This window comes from Megalobrama amblycephala, linkage group LG17, assembly GCF_018812025.1.
Source record: "Megalobrama amblycephala isolate DHTTF-2021 linkage group LG17, ASM1881202v1, whole genome shotgun sequence".
Lineage (NCBI taxonomy): Eukaryota > Metazoa > Chordata > Actinopteri > Cypriniformes > Xenocyprididae > Megalobrama > Megalobrama amblycephala.
This window is the reverse complement of record NC_063060.1, coordinates 36,330,131-36,348,628: the sequence shown is the minus strand read 5'-3', so window position 1 is coordinate 36,348,628 and position 18,498 is coordinate 36,330,131. Positions and strand designations below refer to the sequence as shown.

The 18,498-nt window shown below is 38.4% G+C and overlaps 1 protein-coding gene and 2 non-coding genes across 12 annotated transcripts; all 3 read left to right on the top strand.

The window, feature by feature from the left end:
* Nucleotides 1-49: 49 nt before the first annotated feature.
* On the top strand, nt 50-18,285 carry puf60a (poly-U binding splicing factor a). 10 transcript variants are annotated; one of them, XM_048162624.1, is made up of 15 exons: nt 50-189; nt 987-1,057; nt 3,777-3,887; nt 4,503-4,598; nt 5,677-5,766; nt 7,485-7,553; nt 7,848-8,009; nt 8,106-8,198; nt 8,293-8,506; nt 8,815-9,005; nt 9,316-9,372; nt 11,181-11,252; nt 12,654-12,765; nt 14,711-14,958; nt 17,559-18,285. In XM_048162624.1, the coding sequence occupies exons 4-15, from the start codon at nt 4,518-4,520 to the stop codon at nt 17,856-17,858; spliced, it is 1,689 nt and encodes a 562-aa protein (XP_048018581.1). In that variant the 5' UTR covers nt 50-189; nt 987-1,057; nt 3,777-3,887; nt 4,503-4,517; the 3' UTR covers nt 17,859-18,285. The 10 variants fall into 10 exon arrangements, with proteins under 10 accessions (XP_048018581.1, XP_048018579.1, XP_048018582.1 ...); XM_048162625.1 differs by having other exon boundaries at nt 71-195; XM_048162622.1 differs by lacking the exon at nt 3,777-3,887.
* On the top strand, nt 5,367-5,499 carry LOC125252052. Its single transcript, XR_007181136.1, has one exon. It is a non-coding gene; the product is annotated as a small nucleolar RNA SNORA57 (small nucleolar RNA).
* LOC125252051 lies at nt 7,632-7,768 on the top strand. The gene has a single exon (XR_007181135.1). It is a non-coding gene; the product is annotated as a small nucleolar RNA SNORA57 (small nucleolar RNA).
* Nucleotides 18,286-18,498: the final 213 nt, after the last annotated feature.

Below are 18,498 nucleotides of genomic sequence, written 5' to 3'. Positions count from 1 at the left end.
GTTATACACTAATATATTTTTTTTGTTAATATTCAAATTGCTTCGAGGCGCTCCTCCAATCAGAGCCACAACTGCAGCTGCGCGCCTCTTACCTAACGCTGTCCTCGATATCGCGAGATTTCATAGTCTTCCTCGCGGTGTGGACGTTAGTGCTGGAAGGTGTGATCAATGGCGGTGGCTGTTTCAGCGGTAAATGTAATATTTTGCTTAAGTTCCCTCTTGATATTCACACAGTATTATTTCATCCGCATACAGTAATGTTTCCGGACAGAGGTTTCATTTAAAACAGCGAGATGCACAGGGGTATGGCTAACTAGCTTAGCACACTGAGAGCGGGATTTTCATCCCGGCCTGCTGCAGCTGCTGCGCGTCTCTTTGGAGCCACAGTGATTATTTAATAATATTTCACTGATAACATAATTTCTAATAGTTAGGATTTACGGAGAACGGTTGTTTTTAGCGGGTTATTACTAGAATGATAACCTAAACGCATGGCTTACTCGCTTTCTGTACTCGTTAACATGAGCTAACGCGTTAACCCTTTCACATTGTCCTCCATGAGCTGAATCAACTTCGCTGCTGCACGACCCGATGCTCCGTTTCAACGTGTTCTGCTCTGAGATTTGGTTGCAGTTACAATTCACTTATGGAAAAAATCGCATCGCCCTCATGCATCTTATTGAATATCGTTAAACCCAAATATAAGGCCTTATGCCCGGTCAGAACGTATGGGAGGGTGGGATGCATATTCAGCATTTATTGAATGCTGCTTTTGTTATTTCCCAGTCAGTGTGGTTACTTAATTTGTGTACGTTAGGTGATGTATGCATTGTAAATCAGTACAGGCTACATGCAACGTTATAGATAAATGTGTCCATCCACCAAAGTCTGTTTTACAGACATCGCAAAGCCCACCTTGTGAAAAGTAAGTTGGGAAATGGACGCAGTGTACATGAGTTTACTGAAACCTCTCTCTTTCCTTATAGACTCTGTTTTGAACAGTAAAAGCTCCCCATATATAATCTCACAAGACACCCCAGCGGAGAGCAGGCGCTAGGTAAGGGGTCAATCCACTGCTCACCCCAAAACCACACTTACCCTTTGTTATCAAAAGGGTTTATTTCTTTTTTTCAATTATTGCATATATTTGATAAATAAAAGGTTGCATAAGGCAACCTGTACTTATTTAATATAATCATGTCGCCAGTGTGTATATATATATAAAAAAAGTATCAGAGCGGTAAGATTTGGTAAATAGTTTTTTGCATAGTCATTACAACAAAAACACATTTTCATTATCTTGTTGTTCATTATTTGTCAATCAAACCTGTGGTACCATCCTGGTAGCGAGCATCCTGTAATTTTTGGATGAATTTGAGTTTTTTTTGCATTAATATTCATGCATTGGGAAATTTAGTTTTCAGTCAATTAAAGGAATAGTTCAGCTAAAAATGAAAATTATTTGCTTTTCACGATGTTGTTCCAAACATGTATGACTTTCTTTATTCTCTGGAAATTGGGGATTGTCCTGGTTGCTCTTTTCCACACTATAATAGTAGCGGATAATTTTACTGACTAGGATCTTTGAATCTCATTCAGCAAAATGAACGAATCTTTTTTTTCAAGTAATTTCGTTCGTTTCAGCAGAATATAATTGAAGTGTTACATTTTAAATTCCCCAACACATACTAACACAAACATGTATCACATTTGGAATAAAAAATAAACTATTGGCTAATACAGCCACGAAGGCCAAATTATGAGTAAGATGAAGTAATTAAGATTAATTAATTGCTTAGCAGGGTCTATGCAGTCTGTTAGTTCACCTCCAGATCCGAGTCGTTCTTTCTTTTGTCACCTCACATTTATCACGTCTGTTCCCCAGAAAGATTGCCTCTCGTGTCTTTGGGTTCGAGTCTTTAGTTCCGTCAGCGTCTGAACTGTGCCGTGACAGCCCCACATGCAATTGACCCTTCGCCGGGAGTTTGATTGACAAGCGATCTAACCAGTTATAACGCCGAATCCACCATTTTGTCCGACAAAGCAGTCAGGAGTTAGAAGATTAACATCGGTGGACTTGAACTTGAAAAATGTTGTGCACTGACGTCTTTCCGCATTTGAAACAACATACTTTCTGATGTTCATTCATGTTTATTTGATGCTATAAATTAACTAGTAGAAAGAGATGATCGGTTCACAAGCCACTTGAGCCGGGGTGGTATTGCGATCTTTCACAACACATTAAAGAGCCACAAAATGGTTTTTATTGTTTGAGTTTCTTTAAAAAATTACACAGTTTGAAAGCTGGGACTTTGTTTAATATCATAAGTAACCTGCTCTGTCTTGTCTGTCAACGTGTTGTCAGTGTCCTCTTTGCTCCGCGATATATTTTTCACTGCGTGTGGCGTGACAGCGCCATGGCTTGTCGGACAAAGCAACAGTAACTAAGGGGGGGGTGATTACATTATAGTGATTACACATCACTATAATGTAAGTGGACTGGCTTTCAAGCTTCAAAAAGGATGGGAAGTAGTCAGTGCATCTTAAACCTTGTTTTTTTTTTAAGTCTTCTGAATCCAAAACAAAATTGAAGTCGTCATTCAGTGAAAATTTTGACATCTGCCATTACTCTAGAAAATAATATGGGTTTGGAACAACATGAGTAAAGGCCCGTTCACACCAAAAATAACTACAGCATCCAACGGATGATAATGTTCTGTTTATTTTAAGTGTGGGCTGCAGTTATGTCATCTGACGCTTTAAATGCTTGAGTTCATTACATTGGGTTGGTTCTGATTGGATGTTAATGTTTTTGATTATTCATCAGTAATTCCAATGATATTGTTTCACTGTGTTATTGTTGTAACTACAGTGTGAACTTTCTTCTCATTAAATTAGAACGATTAATAAACCTTATTATCATTTTTGGTGTGATTGGTCTTAAATGACAAAAGTTTCATTTTTGGGCGAACTGTCCTATTAAAGGGTTAGTTCACTTTAAAATGAAAATTACCCCAAGATTTACTCACCCTCAAGCCATCCTAAGTGTGTATGACTTTCTTCTTTCTGACGAACACAATTGGAGTTATATTAACAAACATCCTGATGCGTCCAAGCTTTATAATGGCAGTGAACGGGGTTAACGAGTTTGAAGCTCAAGAAAGTGCATCCATCATAAACGTACTCCACACGGCTCTGGAGGGTTAATAAAGGCCTTCTGAAGCAAAGCGATGTGTTTGTGTAAGAGAAATATCCATATTTTACAAGTTATAAAGTGAAATTATCTAGCTTCCACCAGACCACCTAATGTATTCAACTTAAAAAAGCGTAGCGTTGCAAATACAGAAGGATGGATGGATGCTCTTTCTTGAGCTTTATACTCGTTGCCCCCGTTCACTGCCATTATAAAGCTTTGACGCGTCAGGATTTTTATTAATATAACTCCGATTGTGTTCATCTGAATGAAGAAAGTCATATATACCTAGGATGGCTTTAGGGTGAGTATATCTTGAGGTAATTTTCATTTTAATGGGAACAAATCCTTTAAGAATCACTGCCAGAAAAAAACCTCTGTCTACAAAATATGTTGCCGAAAGTTATGTCACGAAGGGTTTTTGGTCCTAAACATTAGAGGCAACTCCTTTTCCCTGGATTTGGATGTCAGTGATCTCAAATTGTTGTCTTCCTACCAAGTTCTCTTGTTCTAAGTAGGTTTGTGTTTTTTCTTTTCCTTTTTTTCTTTTGTCGTTTCTCTCTATGTGTCGTCTGTGCTGTAGAACATATCTCTTGGTTGTACTATATTTCCAAAGCCAATGGCAGAACTTTTTGGGTTCAAACCTCCTTAAGGGGGGGGGCAGTGCACCACTCTGGAGTTCATTTGAGCAAAGGTACTTAAGTTTTCTCTTGTGTAGTATTAAATAAGAGGGCTCAATTACATTAGCATATGCACTCTAAGGTTATATGGTCCTGCAGTGACCGACAGAATCAAGTATTTGTTTCCACTGAGGAGAAAAGTCACCATGTTCCCCTTAAAGTTCCCCTTACCATTTTGTGAGGAGCCTGTAAATTGAGTGTATACAGAAGGCTTTGAATTTCAACAGCCTTTCAGTTCAATGTAAAAAAAAAAAAAAAAAAAATATTTGATAAGCCCTATGCTAAATTGAAGGTGTCCAAAATGTTCTAAAATGTAAAAAGCAGTTTTAGAGCAAGCTCAAAATTATCTAGAATTTTGCAATTTGTTTTTTTCTTTCCCTCGCTAGCCCTAACACTGATTTTATTAATGTATTTATAAAGATCAAGAAGTAAATTATTAGCATAAAATGCATAATTCATAAGATTCTTCGAGGGAAGAATTATCCTGATGTATCACCTGACTGATATCATTTGAGTTTGCTCTTAAACTAGATGATCTAAAAAGCTGTAAGGAAGTTGTCCAGTGTGGATGTGCCGTTTCGCTGCAGCTCACATTCATCAGGTCTGACAGATGCCTGTGCTCTGTGCAGGGAGGCGAGGCTCTGATGATGGAGAATGGACAGAGCACGGCCTCGAAGCTCGGCCTGCCGCCCCTCACCCCCGAACAGCAGGAGGCGCTGCAGAAGGTGAGACTTTGCCCAGATACTTCTACTGCACATGGGTAATGAAATCAATGACTGTATAACTATTAGTGTTGTCAAAAGTACCGACCGCGATACCAGAAGTCGGTACTGAAATTTAAAAAATGTGACGCTTTTAGCGCCGTTGAGCGGATTCGTAAACGCCTCTAATTGGCCTCTCGGTACACGCGCTCATCAGATATGTCTGTGATTGGCTACAATGATCAATGCACTGGAGCGTTTGAAAGAACATGGAAGTGTTTGAATTTGAAAGTGTTTTAAAAGCGGAGCGGGAGCGTTTGAAAGCAAGTGTCTACCTGCTTTCAAACACTCCCGTGTGTAAGCGCTCGATGAAGAGCGTCATTGACTATTTACAATGTTTTTGAAGCGTTGATCATTGTAGCCAATCAGAGACACATCTGATGAGTGCGTGAATTGCCAATCAGAGGTGTTTACGAATCCACTAGAGCGTTCGCATTCTTAATTTCAGTACCGACGTATCGTGGACTTGCTTCCCATGCTGCCATTTTTTTTCTTGCTTTCTTAAAATGAAAATGGTAATGAATAACCTATTATTATTATTATTATTTATTATTATTATTTATTATTATTATTATTATTATTATTATCAGTGTATGATGCTGAAAAAATAGTTGTATAATTTCAAAGACCCATTTTAAGCTTAGCCTTGTGATATCTGCACATTTTGATTTAAGCCAAAGTTTCCGTAATTTGTCATGTTGAGTCTTCTTTGATTTTCTTTTTCCATGTCCTCTAGCTTTATAAGCATGTGTTTGCTCAGTGCACATGTAAGCAAGCAGTGGACAAGAGCAGAGCCAGTGCTATGCCTTCGGTACTAGTGGCATCTGATTATCTGCTAGTACTATTCTCAATTGCTGGTACACTTTAAATTGGGAGATCATTCTCATTTATTAATACATTAAATTTTACGAGGTGAAACTTAGTTAAACTAAAAGGTATTATATCTAGCAGGAGCCCTGACTATTTGTAATCCTGCTGAGGTGGTTTGAAGATATGTTACTTTAGTGGATATTCATTTGGTGTAATGTGCTCTCAAATGTAGGCAAAGAAGTATGCCATGGAACAAAGCATCAAGAGTGTCCTGGTCAAACAGACCCTCGCCCATCAGCAGCAACAGCTCAGCAACCTACAGGTAAAACTGCTCAAGAACATGGAAAATATTGGGGGGGGTTTTAGGGCTGTCACTAATGATTATTTTAGTAACCAAGGAATCGGTCAATTATTTTGATTAATCGAGCTTTTTTTTTTTTTGTGGTAATAAAAATAGACCTATGCAAACAATAGCATTTAAAATGACATCAAATACATATATAAGAACAATGAGGCAATAATTCTTGGTTCAAATAAAGTATCAAAAGCACGTAAACATGTTTTTTTTAGAACAACACTGTTAAAATACTTAATATAATACACATAAACAATCAACTTATGTACATTACGTATTATAACATGCTTGCAAAGGGTGGCAACGGCCTTGTGATTGTTGTCCCACTTTACAGCAGATCAAATTCTTGTTTAATATTGGCCAAACATTCATGTTCACTTAATATTTAATATTTGGCCATTTCTTTATGATAGAAATGGTACCGCCATTGTATTTCTTGATAGAAATATGTGTGATAGAGAATATGTGGACATCAAAACATGCAAACTCAGAGCGAGGGTTTTCAGTTTTATTTTGAAATCACAAACAACCATTTGCATATTTAGAAGCATATTGATGTATTCTCCTGTGTTGGCGTAGGTTTATAAATGGTTTTACCTTACAAATCTAATGAAATGGACCAGATTGTGTTCCCAGATAAATGTTATAAGCAACCCAAACTCGGCATATGCAGAGATCAGAGATATAACGGTTCAAATTACTCACAGTTTGGTTTTTATTGCATTTTTATGGTCACAGTTTTGGTATGGTTCGGTATGTGCTATGTTCAGAGGGGAAAAGAACTACTGTCAAACAAAAATAAAGAAAATAAGAACAAAAAAATCTAACCACAAGCAACAGCACAAATAAATACAGTAGAGCAAAGATACAAATAAAAGTTTTTCATGTATCTAGCAATATTTTTCAGGTACAGAAATTGAATAAAGTAGCTAATCAAATGTAAAACAACATTGCATATAATCTTCGCTGTATAAATTAAAGATTAATCATCAAGTTACAAAAGCTATTCAATCAAGAGCAGTAAATGGTTCTTGTCTTTTGTTGATTGATTAACATTAAAAAAACATACAGACAGCAGGAATATTAGGCTGCTGTCACTTTAAGACATAATGCAAGGATCTAGTACACTGAACACATGCGTTCTTTCTTGAGTGTTTAAGTTCGTTTAAGACATAACCTACTGTGTTTGCTAGGATACTCGCCAAGACAGGCATGTTGACAATTTTTGTTTGAATTTGTCCATTCAAGCGCAAGACTTGAAAGAAAACTCAATATTTGCACGCGGTACACACGCTTCCGTGTGCACGCTTCTGATGAGTGCACAAATCTTCTCGCAGCTCATGCGCAAGTTCTCTTTCCTGTCTTGCAAAAAGAGAATCGCTGCCTTTTGTGAATTCACACTAGCACAATGCTATAGTTTAGTTATTAAATGGTCGTGCAGCCTTAGAAAATGGCCTAATGCGATTCATGGATGCTCGTCTGTGGAATGCGCCACTTCCGGTATTTTGCCGCTTACTTGACACAGATAAATTGCAATAAATGTTTTTTTGTATTCACAAGTGATTGTAATTATGTATCATGTGAGTGTTATCTCAAGGACCCTTTCTACACTCACCTGACAACATCCCACTATGGTACAGAAAGCATACCACGGTCATTGACAGCTGGTTTGTTTTTCCTGACAGCTCCCTAATTCCCTTCAGATGGCCTCATTAACGATGGGCTTTGGAGATCCCCTCTCACCACTACAGTCTGTAAGTCCAGCACAGTTTCTCAGAGTAACGCAGTAACCTTGCTCTACTTTTTGTGAATGCAGTAGATGTTTGTTTTCGCCTCCTTTTGTTGGCATACATGTGGCTGTTCAGTACTCATGTGTGTAATGGGTGGAGGTAAAGAAAAGTCGGTGCTATGTCTTCAGTGCCAGCATGTTGATTGTCTGCTGGTTCTATCCTCAATCATTGGAACAAGCCTATAAATGATAAACACCATGAATGATGAGCATATGCCTGGCTTGGCACCATCTGATCATTTCAGTTATCCATTTGCAGGTTGCAGCACAGAGGCAACGGGCATTAGCCATAATGTGCCGTGTTTATGTTGGGTCCATCTACTACGAGCTAGGAGAAGACACCATCAGACAGGCCTTTGCTCCTTTCGGTCCCATTAAGAGCATTGACATGTCCTGGGACTCTGTTACATTAAAACACAAGGTCAGAAGGTCTTTTTCATAGTTGTGGAATGTTTTATGAATTTATGTTATTGATTTTTGCTGTATTTTAACTGACGATATGCTGCTCTTTCTGCAGGGTTTTGCATTTGTAGAGTATGAAGTACCAGAAGCAGCACAGCTCGCTTTAGAACAGATGAACTCCGTTATGCTGGGTGGTAGAAACATTAAAGTGAGCACTTTGTTAAAAAAAAAAAAAAGAGAGAAAATTCTGAATCTTTTAAATCTATTCTACAGTTTCTGATCTGTTGTTTCAACGCTCGTAGGTGGGACGGCCGAGCAACATTGGTCAGGCTCAACCGATCATAGACCAGCTAGCCGAAGAAGCGCGCGCCTTCAACCGGATTTACGTGGCGTCTGTGCATCCCGATTTGTCAGACGACGACATCAAGAGCGTGTTTGAGGCCTTCGGGAGAATCAAGTCTTGCACCCTGGCGCGGGACCCCACGACGGGAAAGCACAAAGGCTATGGCTTCATAGGTGAGCGGGCGACTGCTTCACCCATTCGGATGAATATAAATGTATCTGACTGAGAGCAGTCAGTCATGGCAGAATGCTGTTCTCTACATGTCTCACAGGGGATAGAGAAGGGTGGGGGCAGGTTCCTCACATGCTTTCATAGTAAGTTTTTATTTCTGTTGTCGTTGTTTTCTTAGGCTCTGTTACGGACAATTTGTGCCATAAGTACCCGCTGGTAATTACACAGTAACTGTCTCAGAGCTCTGGTAGATTTATGCTGAGTCTTCTTGGATGCTGTTGAGTCTTAGTCCTCCCTGTTTCCTCTGTAGAATATGATAAGGCCCAGTCTGCGCAGGACGCCGTTTCCTCCATGAACCTTTTCGACTTGGGCGGGCAGTACCTGCGAGTGGGCAAAGCCGTCACGCCACCCATGCCCCTTCTGACCCCAGCGACGCCGGGCGGACTGCCTCCTGCTGCTGCCGTAGCCGCTGCAGCCGCCACTGCCAAAATCACAGCACAGGTGAGCATTTACACACCTCAATCATCTATTGTTAGTCAGGGAAAGTGTGTGTGAGAGTGTGAGCAGCTGCTTCCTTTTGGCATTTAAAAGCCTTCCTTTGTAAAGTAAGGCAGCGTGAATTTTTCTTTTTTTTTTTTTTTAACTCGCTTAGCAAGGCTAGAGCAGACACTTGGTGCTGTATGTAAGGGCTTGATTTGAGTCAGCTTAGGCTTTGACTGGCATGAAGACTCAGTTATGACACAGCATTACTTATTTGAGACAGAGCTTTTACATGCAGAAAGATAACATAGCGTGTAAACTCCAAAAACAGATGGCATGGAATCTGTCCCAGCCGGAGAATCGGACAGAAGACTTCCTCAACTGTCTGGTAAATCCTTCAGGAAATTCTGTTCAAAGCACGCTGGTGCCTTTTTGTTTTGTGTAGAATATGAGTGTGGGGAGAGACTTGTCTTCAGGACCTCCCAGTAACAGTGATGCACATTGCTCTATAGTGTGCTAGGTAGAGAATGTTTACTAGACAGGCCTGAGCAGTTTTAGTCACAGGTGACTTTAAGTAGCACCTCTGCCAATATTTTTGAGCTACATCATCATGCCTCTTATCTGTAATCTGGGTTCTGGCCCACATAATGATGAATTTATTATTCTGGATGTCTGTTTAATCTCTTGAGGCTTTTATTATCTCTTGATAGTTCTTTGTTAACCGGTGTGCCATTTTAATATTTTAATACTGAGATACCATTTTGGCATTTTCCATTGTGGATTACTTCCATTTTATTTAATTTTATTGCATCTATGCTACAGCATGGATCATGCTAAGAAAATTGCTATACTATATGCTACTCAGTATACTGTAAATCTGTATGATCAGTAATGTAATTGTTCTGTGTTGTCTCATGCTTGTCATACATAGTTTAGTTTAAATATATATTGTGTAAGCAAATGCATAACTTGTTTAGCAGTGTCTAAATTAATTTATATTTAATTTATAAAGATTTTTAATCAATTTAGCTTGTTTTGTTACATGTTCTTGACCTTTATTTCAGGTCTTGGGCCTAGTTGCATGAAATGTTTGAATGTCTAGCAACTTCATATTTAAGCGGTTAGCTTTAAAGGTTTTTATACATTAACTGTTAAAAAGTTTGGAGTGGGAAGATTTTTTTTTTATTTTATTTTTTTTAATGTTTAAGTCTTGTATACAGTAATTTGCATTTATGAAAATACAGTAAACAAAATTGTAAAATATTTTACAATTTAAAAACTTTTCTATTTTAATACATTTTATGTAATGGAATAAAAATGTAATTTATTGCTGTGATTGCAAAGCTGAATTTTCAGCATCATTACTCATACAGTCTTCATTGTCACATGATCCTAAAGAAATCATTCTAATATGCTGATATGCTGCTCAAGAAACCTTTATCATCAATATTAAGAACTGTTATGATTTGTTTAATGTATAAAAAAATGAACTGACCCTGTACTTTTTAACTGTGGTGTATATAATCAAATTTAAGCTTTTATATTGTTTAAAAGGCCTAGCTAGCATTCAAATTGTATATTGCTTCATCTATTAATTGACAGTGTTTAGGATTTAAAGCGCCTCTAGGTTTTGTATATGAAAGTCCAATGAACAAAACCCAACTTTGCTTCAGAAATCATCAATTTAAAAATGTTGAGATTAGGGGTGTGCACGAGTAGTTTAATATTAATATTTGATCTGCAATAATTATTTGAAAGTTAAAAATACTATTTAAATTTCACTAAATGTTGCTTTGATCCTTGATCAATGCATTGTATCCATGATAAATCCTAAGTACGCAACCTATAACTATAAATGCATTGGGTGGCGCTATGGAGTGTAAAAACAAGTTGATCTTATTTGATGACAGAATGGCGTCGTCTGCCTATAGGCACAGCAGAGTTTTGATCAAAATGTTGGGTGCGATCTTTGTCAGGTGAAACTGAGTTATAATAAAGTTACCAATGCAATAAGTAAACACATGAAATGCAGGTAGGTGCAGATGTAGCCCCGAGCGAGCCGAGAAGACCACTCATCTGATAGCAAAATATTGAAACGTCTAAGTTTCATTGAGAGAGATTGGTTTAAGGACTGAAATCACATAGCTCTGTAAGAAATTGGTCGCTTAGCACACTATTATCTTTGTGTCCCTGCAGCATCTGTTGGTGGAGCGATTTTTCTCCTCATCTGGCCTTATTGACAGACTGAACCAACTTTCATCCGAACATGTGGATATACTTGTTTTTCTCAACAACATGTGAAACACTATAAACACGATAACCATATGCTGACTCGAGTGTATATATACGTTCTGTATGATAATTGACAGTCTGCTTTATTAGTGCACTGCGTGAGCTTAAATGCTTTTCTCTTTTTGCACACATTAATGTTTTCAACTAAAAAAAATATATATATATAATGTAAGCTTGTTGTGTATAGCCTAAAGTTTGATTAGAAATAGTGACAAAATGAAGTCTTTCTTGTTAAACTTCATTTAAATAAACAATCGAATATTCATTTGAGCCCAAATATTCGAATACAATATTTTTGAAATGCCCATCCCTAGTTGGCGTATATCTTGTATACAAAGGCTTAAGGGACAGCTGAGCATATAGCACATAACTGAACTTGTATGTTGACTGTGATTGCGTATATCTTCTGCTTTGGAGACCGTACAATATATGTAGATATATTTTATATATTAAAGGGTTAGTTCACCCAAAAAATGAAAATTCTGTCATTAATTACTCGCCCTCATGTCGTTCCACACCCTTTGTTCATGTTGAGAACATAAATTAAGATATTTTTGATGAAATCCGAGAGCTCTCTGACCCCTCCATAGACAGCAATTTAATTACCACTTTCAAGGACCAGAAAAGTAGTAAAGACATTGTTAAAATAGACCACGTGACTACAGTGGTTCGACCTTAATGTTATGAAGTGACGAGAATACTTTTTGTGTGCAAAAAATAACTTTATTCAACAATTTCTTCTCTTCCATGTCAATTTTTGACGCTGTTCACGTTGTAAACGCAGTGCAGCGATTCAGGGTTCGTCAAAACGTTGGCTTATTATTGGCTGGAGTTCTGACACAGAACCTGGAAATGCTGCACCGTTTACAACGTGAACAGCGTCAAAAATTGACATGGAAGAGAAGTTATTTGTTTTGTTTTTTTGCGCACAAAAAGTATTCTCGTCTCTTCATAATATTAGGGTTGAACCACTGTAGTCTCATGGACTATTTTAACAATGTCTTTACTACCTTTCTGGGCCTTGAAAGTGGTAATTGCGTTATAGTCTATCAGAGGTCAGAAAGCTCTCGAAAATATCTTGGTTTGCGTTCTGAGGATGAACGGGTGTGGAACGACATGAGGGCGAGTAATTAATGACAGAATTTTCTTTTTTTGGGTGAACGAACCCTTTAATGCTGACCGAAAAAAAATCAAATTTCTCTATAATCAATTCATAAGCTAAAACTGCCAATTTTTATGCAGCTGGCCCAAGGCTTGTCTGTGTGTGCGAAGGTCTGTTTGTCCGTGACGTGTTTGTCCACTCGTGTCGGTGTTATGTGTGCTTTTAACGGGCGCTGTCCAGGCGGTGTTTCTATATGTCCCACTCTGTTCTTCCAGGAAGCGGTAGCGGGAGCGTCTATTCTGGGAGCGATGACCGGCGGGTCGGGCCTGAACCTGCCCCAGCTTCCACAGGCCGTCATGGCTGCTCAGGCCCCAGGGGTCATTACAGGTAGGTGCATTCAGAAGTGGTTTGTAGTAGTGTTTTGTCAGTACTGTGGCCCTCTTCGATCGGTGTTTTCACTTGTGTGCCTTAATCGTGCTGTGTGTGTCTTTTTTAGTATTTTGGTTTTGCATGTAGTTGAATTGTGTAAGAGTGGGGCCCTTTACTTGGATGTCTTGTGCATGAATGATAGCATTTCATGTATTGTTTTCGAAAACAGGATTGTTAGGAACATTTACAGGAGTCAGAACAAAAGATAATTACAAACACAGGCTTTATTTTTCTTTCAAAGCCTTAATTTGGCAGGCATGACCGCCCACACATTACTTAGGGCTACACCATTTAGATCGGATCACTAATTTTAAGTGGTTGTGCTCAGACCTGTGTTTGTTTTACTTGCAAAGCTCATTCTGAACGCCCAACATGTTTTCCCATTTCCACATTAGCTTATATGTGCACAATCTCTCTCTCCCTCAGGTTTCTGTTGTCCTACACAGTACTCAGTTTAACGTGGCCTGTCGTGGGACGTGTCCACTAATAGATTTCTCTTTTATTTTCTCTTCTCTCCTTGTCTCTCTTTCTTTCTCCTTTTCTCTCTCCTCTCTTCCCCTCCCTGTCTTTATTCTCCACATTCGCCATGACCCTTCCCCTTTGCTGCACACTGATCAACCAAGTTTGAAGAGGACTGTTTCTAACCCCTCCCCTCATAAACAAATCTCTCATTCCTATTGGCCAGTGAGTCTCTCAGATCCTGTGTGGGTTTTTTTTTTTTTTTTTTTTTTTTTTTTTTTTTGTGGAATTGATCGTGAAGCCAACCCAAGAGAGGACGGATGGGGTTTCAAATAAATAAATGTCGAGTGACTGGTCAAAGAGGGGAAAAGTTATCCCAATCTTGCTCAAATATTTTTTTTCTTTTTATGTTTCAATATAAAATATGTGCAGTCAGAGAGGCAAGAAGTGAGCAGGTACAGAGGAAGAATGCTTAAGCAATGCCAAATCTGTCTGATTTTTACGTGTTTTTATGAATCAATTACATGAAAGATGAAAGTTTCCTGTTATCTTTACAAAAAAAATATGAAATTTAAGACATTATTCAGTCAAATTCTTGACATCTGCACTAGCAATCCTTGGCACTTTTGTAAGTGAAGTAGCAATGCTGGATTCATGAACAAATCTTACTTTAAGTCAGATCATTTCAATCAGTTGATTGATCCATTTCATTCACAAACTGAATTTCATTGATCTATTGATTCTCAAGTTCATCTCGGTGACGCTGGGATCCAGTTATTAGTTATCGTCTAAATGGAAAAGATTAGTGAATAAGTAATCATCAATTCTGAACATGAATTGTCATGCAAACCAGTGGTTTTCAAAGGCCACTTGTTGTCCAGAACAATATTCAAAAGCTCCCCTATATAGGCTATTAACTGACACAGCTGCTTGTTTTCAAACTTTTATTTTTATTTTTATTGAACAGATACTGAGGATATTGGTATATTAAATTAAACATGATTTATTTTGTGATTTTTAGAAGTTAAAAAAAAAATAATTTCGGTTTACTTTTATTTTTTTAGATTAGATTATTTTTAAAATGTTAGTAATGATGATTTATTAGGCTCGGCCACTTGGTAATTGTGTGAAAAAAGAGAGAGGGGGAAAAAGCCCAATACCCTGCTTATGTATTTCTAATATTGCCTTTTTTGTTTCATAGTAAATTTAAAAAAACAAAAAACGTGGGTTTGAAACATCAACCTAAATGACCATGTTTGGGTGAACATTATCTCAAACTGTGCCTCAGATGTTTTTCTGTTTGTTTATTTTTTTGTTTTTCTGTAATGGCCATGTAGTCTGGTAATAGTCCATTTCGCTTGCATAGAGAGGGATTTATAGGTGTCTAGCAGAGATTCACGTGTCAGACCTCGGTTAATATACTGATTCCTGTGTTTCTGTGCAGGGGTGACGCCAGCCCGGCCCACGCTGCCTGTTGTGCCTCAGGTGGGCCTTGTGAACCCGGTGTTGGCCTCTCCGCCGTCACTGTCGGCAGCTGTGGCTGCAGCCCAAGAGGCAAAGAAGGAAAAAGAAGAGGAGGAAGCCGCTCAAGACGGCACGGGCCAGGAGATGCTCAGTGAACAGGAGCACATGAGCATCTCGGGCAGCAGCGCCAGGCATATGGTCATGCAGAAACTGCTGAGAAAACAAGAGGTTAGTTCTTGTGCTGGAAATTTGCTTAAGTTAACTTAAAGGGATAGTTCACCCAAAAATGAAAATTTGGTGTTTATCTGCTTACCCCCAGTGCATCCAAGATGTAGGTGACTTTGTTTCTTCAGTAGAACACAAATGATGATTTTTAACTCCAACCGTTGCCGTCTGTCAGTCAAATAATGCTAGTGGATGGGAACTTCTACTATAAGAGTAAATAAAACTTGCATAGACAAATCCAAATTAAACCCTGCGGCTCGTGACGACACATTGATGTCCTAAGACACAAAACGATCGGTTTGTGTGAGAAACCGAACCGTATTTATATAATTTTTTACCTCTAATACACCACTATGTCCAACTGCGTTCAGCATTCGCTTAGTGAGGTCTGATCGCGCTCCGACGGCGGAAGTGATGTCTAGCACTCGTTGAAGTATATGCGTGAGACATCACTGCCGTTGTCAGAGCGCGATCAGACCTCACTAAGCGAGAGCTGAACGCAGTTGGACATAGTGGTGAATTAGAGGTAAAAATTATATAAATACTGTTCGGTTTCTCACACAAACCGATCGTTTCGTGTCTTAGGACATCAATGCGTCGTCATGAGCCGCAGGGTTTAATTTGGACTCTCTAGTGTTCCCCTTCAGCACTATCACTTGAGAATAGAAGTAAAATCTCTATCGTGCTGCACAATAGTAATCAAACAGACTCCAGACAATGCCTTCGAATATGCTTTAATCACTGCCGGGAGGATCTGAGACCAATTTCTGAGAATTCCCCCAACAAAGAGAAATGCAGTTTTTATAAATTAGGAGCATGGCATTCATTACTTTTTTTTTTTTTTTTTTTTTTTTTTTTTTTTTCTCCAATATGATTGGTTCTTCAATCTTCATATGTATAATTCTCTGTTACTAGGTAAAAGCAAATTTGGATTCCTTTACTTCAGCTTATTACGGTCATGTGGTTAGACATATATATATGTAACTGTCTAGTTTTGTTTCCCCTTCTGTTATATACAGTCATGCCAACTTTGGCCCAAGTGTTGGGGACATTTAGTTTAGTCGCAGACGCTTCAAAAAAACATCCGATTTGATAGTTTAACGTGTGCGTTAATGAATGCCAATCATTCATAAAATGAATGCACGCTCATTCACAATTAGCATAATAATTACAACTACGTAAACTGCGTGTCCAGGAATGCTGTGGTGTCTTCTGGACTCCCTTCTCATGACTGGCTCCAGTATATTGCATAAATGCAAAAAAGACTAATAGGCCATATGCCTAACAATAAATATTAATTAACGTGTGTCCACAAAAGGATTTTTAGCCAACTTAAATCATGCATGCTGCTCTTCTGAAAACAGGCAGCTGGTGGCATTCGAGAGCTCTTTGGAGGTGCAGCGTTTTTCCAGCTGATGATGATACGGAATATGTCAGGCAGTGATGTGTTACTAGTATCGAATTTTGAAGAATATTACTGAATATAAAAATGCAGTAACCAGCGATATTAACTTCTTCATTGTTGTTCATGTGTTGTACAAGTAGGATGGTTGCTCAGTGTAGTATTTGTCCCGCCCCCTCCTCCACTGTGATTGGACGGTGATAAGTGCTGTGTTTTACCTAAAGTTGAACAAGTTTTTCACGAATCAGTCATGAATGACCCATTACTCCAGTCTTCAGTGTCACATGACCTTGATCCTTATGATTTGATGCTCAAGAAACAATATTGAAAACGGTTGTTAATTTTCTGAAAACTTTTTTTAGGATTCTTTGAAGAATAGAAAGTTTAAAAAGCAGCATTTATTTGATTTAGAAATCTTTTGTAAATCCCACTTTTGATCAATTAATGCATCCTTACTGAATAAAAGTATTTCTTTAGAATAAATAAACCTTACTGACCCCAAACTTTTGAATGGTAATGTTTAGGTCTGCATGATATATCGTGATTTATCGCAAATTTGATCACACGCGATTTGGCAAAGGCTGTGATTATTTTATGCGCAGCTTGTCAGAGATGTACGGCTCTGTTTAGTAGTAAATGCTTCTCCATCTGAAAGCCAGAGAACTCCAAATATGCCCTGCTGCAGAAGTAGATAACACGTCATTCCAGGAAATCCCTATGGACATCATACTATCGCTGTAGCTGAATAAACAGAAGATTGAAACGCTTGGATTGATTAAACATGACTAATAAACACACCACTGCCTTATTCTGTGTAAGAAGCCACATCATCTCACAGAAGGATGCTCAACTGTCTATATGAAGTGATTTGAGTAAAAACATGTTATTAAATGTTGTCTTTTGTTGGACAAGATGTTAATAAATGCTTCTCATGTCTGGAAAGATGTTGGACGCGTGTTGCTTTTTCAAATGTACGTTATAAGTGACTCAAACTCGCAGTGCTTTCAGATGGATCAGCATTTGGAGCCAAACTTCATTGACAAGCTGCGCATAAAAAATAATCGCAGTCTTAATAACGTTTAAGAATAGCGTTCAAGCACGATTTCAATGTTATTTTTGCGTATCATGCAGCCCTAGTATTGTATGCAAGTGATCCTTTATCTTCTAGATTGAAACACTTTTCTGTACGCTCTTTCCACAGTCTACGGTTATGGTGCTCAGGAACATGGTTGGACCTGAAGACATCGATGATGATCTGGAAGGAGAAGTAACGGAGGAATGTGGGAAGTTCGGAGCCGTTAATAGAGTGATCATTTACCAGGAGAAGCAGGGTGAGGAGGAGGATGCCGAAGTCATTGTGAAGATCTTTGTAGAGTTTTCAGCAGCATCAGAAATGAACAAGGCCATTCAGGCGCTCAACAACCGCTGGTTCGGAGGTCGCAAGGTCATCGCTGAGGTGTACGATCAGGAACGGTTTGACAACAGTGACCTCTCCGCATAGACTGTCAAATACATCCTGCCCTTCATAACTCTTTCTTCTCTCTCATATCTCTCCTTTTCCTCTTTCACACTTACACAGACGCAGCCGCCAGCCACTCTTCCCAGTGGTGCTGGCTTCTCTTTATAACTTGTAATTATTTTTTATCGATGTTGATATTAATATTATTAATGATCCCTTCTTGGGACAGAGGCAAGGAAACGCTCATGAATATTTTTTTTATTGTTGCTGTACTTTAATGTGAATGACTGGACGCCCCTCCCCCTTTTTTGGTTCATTGGTTTACTCCCCATTCCACCAATCAGATGTTGTTCAAATTCAGTTTTTTGTTTTTTTTTCTCCCCTCCCTTTTATTGTTTAAAATATTGTCAATAGCCTGTTATGATGCTCTTGGTTTCAAATGCCAGAACAATAAATTCTTCAAATATGACATTTGGGTCTTTTCTCTTTAAGAAATTTTGTTTTGGTGAACTTTGTCCTCTGTTTAGAAGAATAACTGGTGCTGGAATTATGGTTAAAGTGCAGTAAGTGAAATAAACAAGGTATAAATAGTGGACATAATGCAGCCATGAGCCAAGGGTGATATTTGCATATTGTTGGTTTAAGTTCAGATCAAACATTGAATGTTTTATCAGGGGTTGTG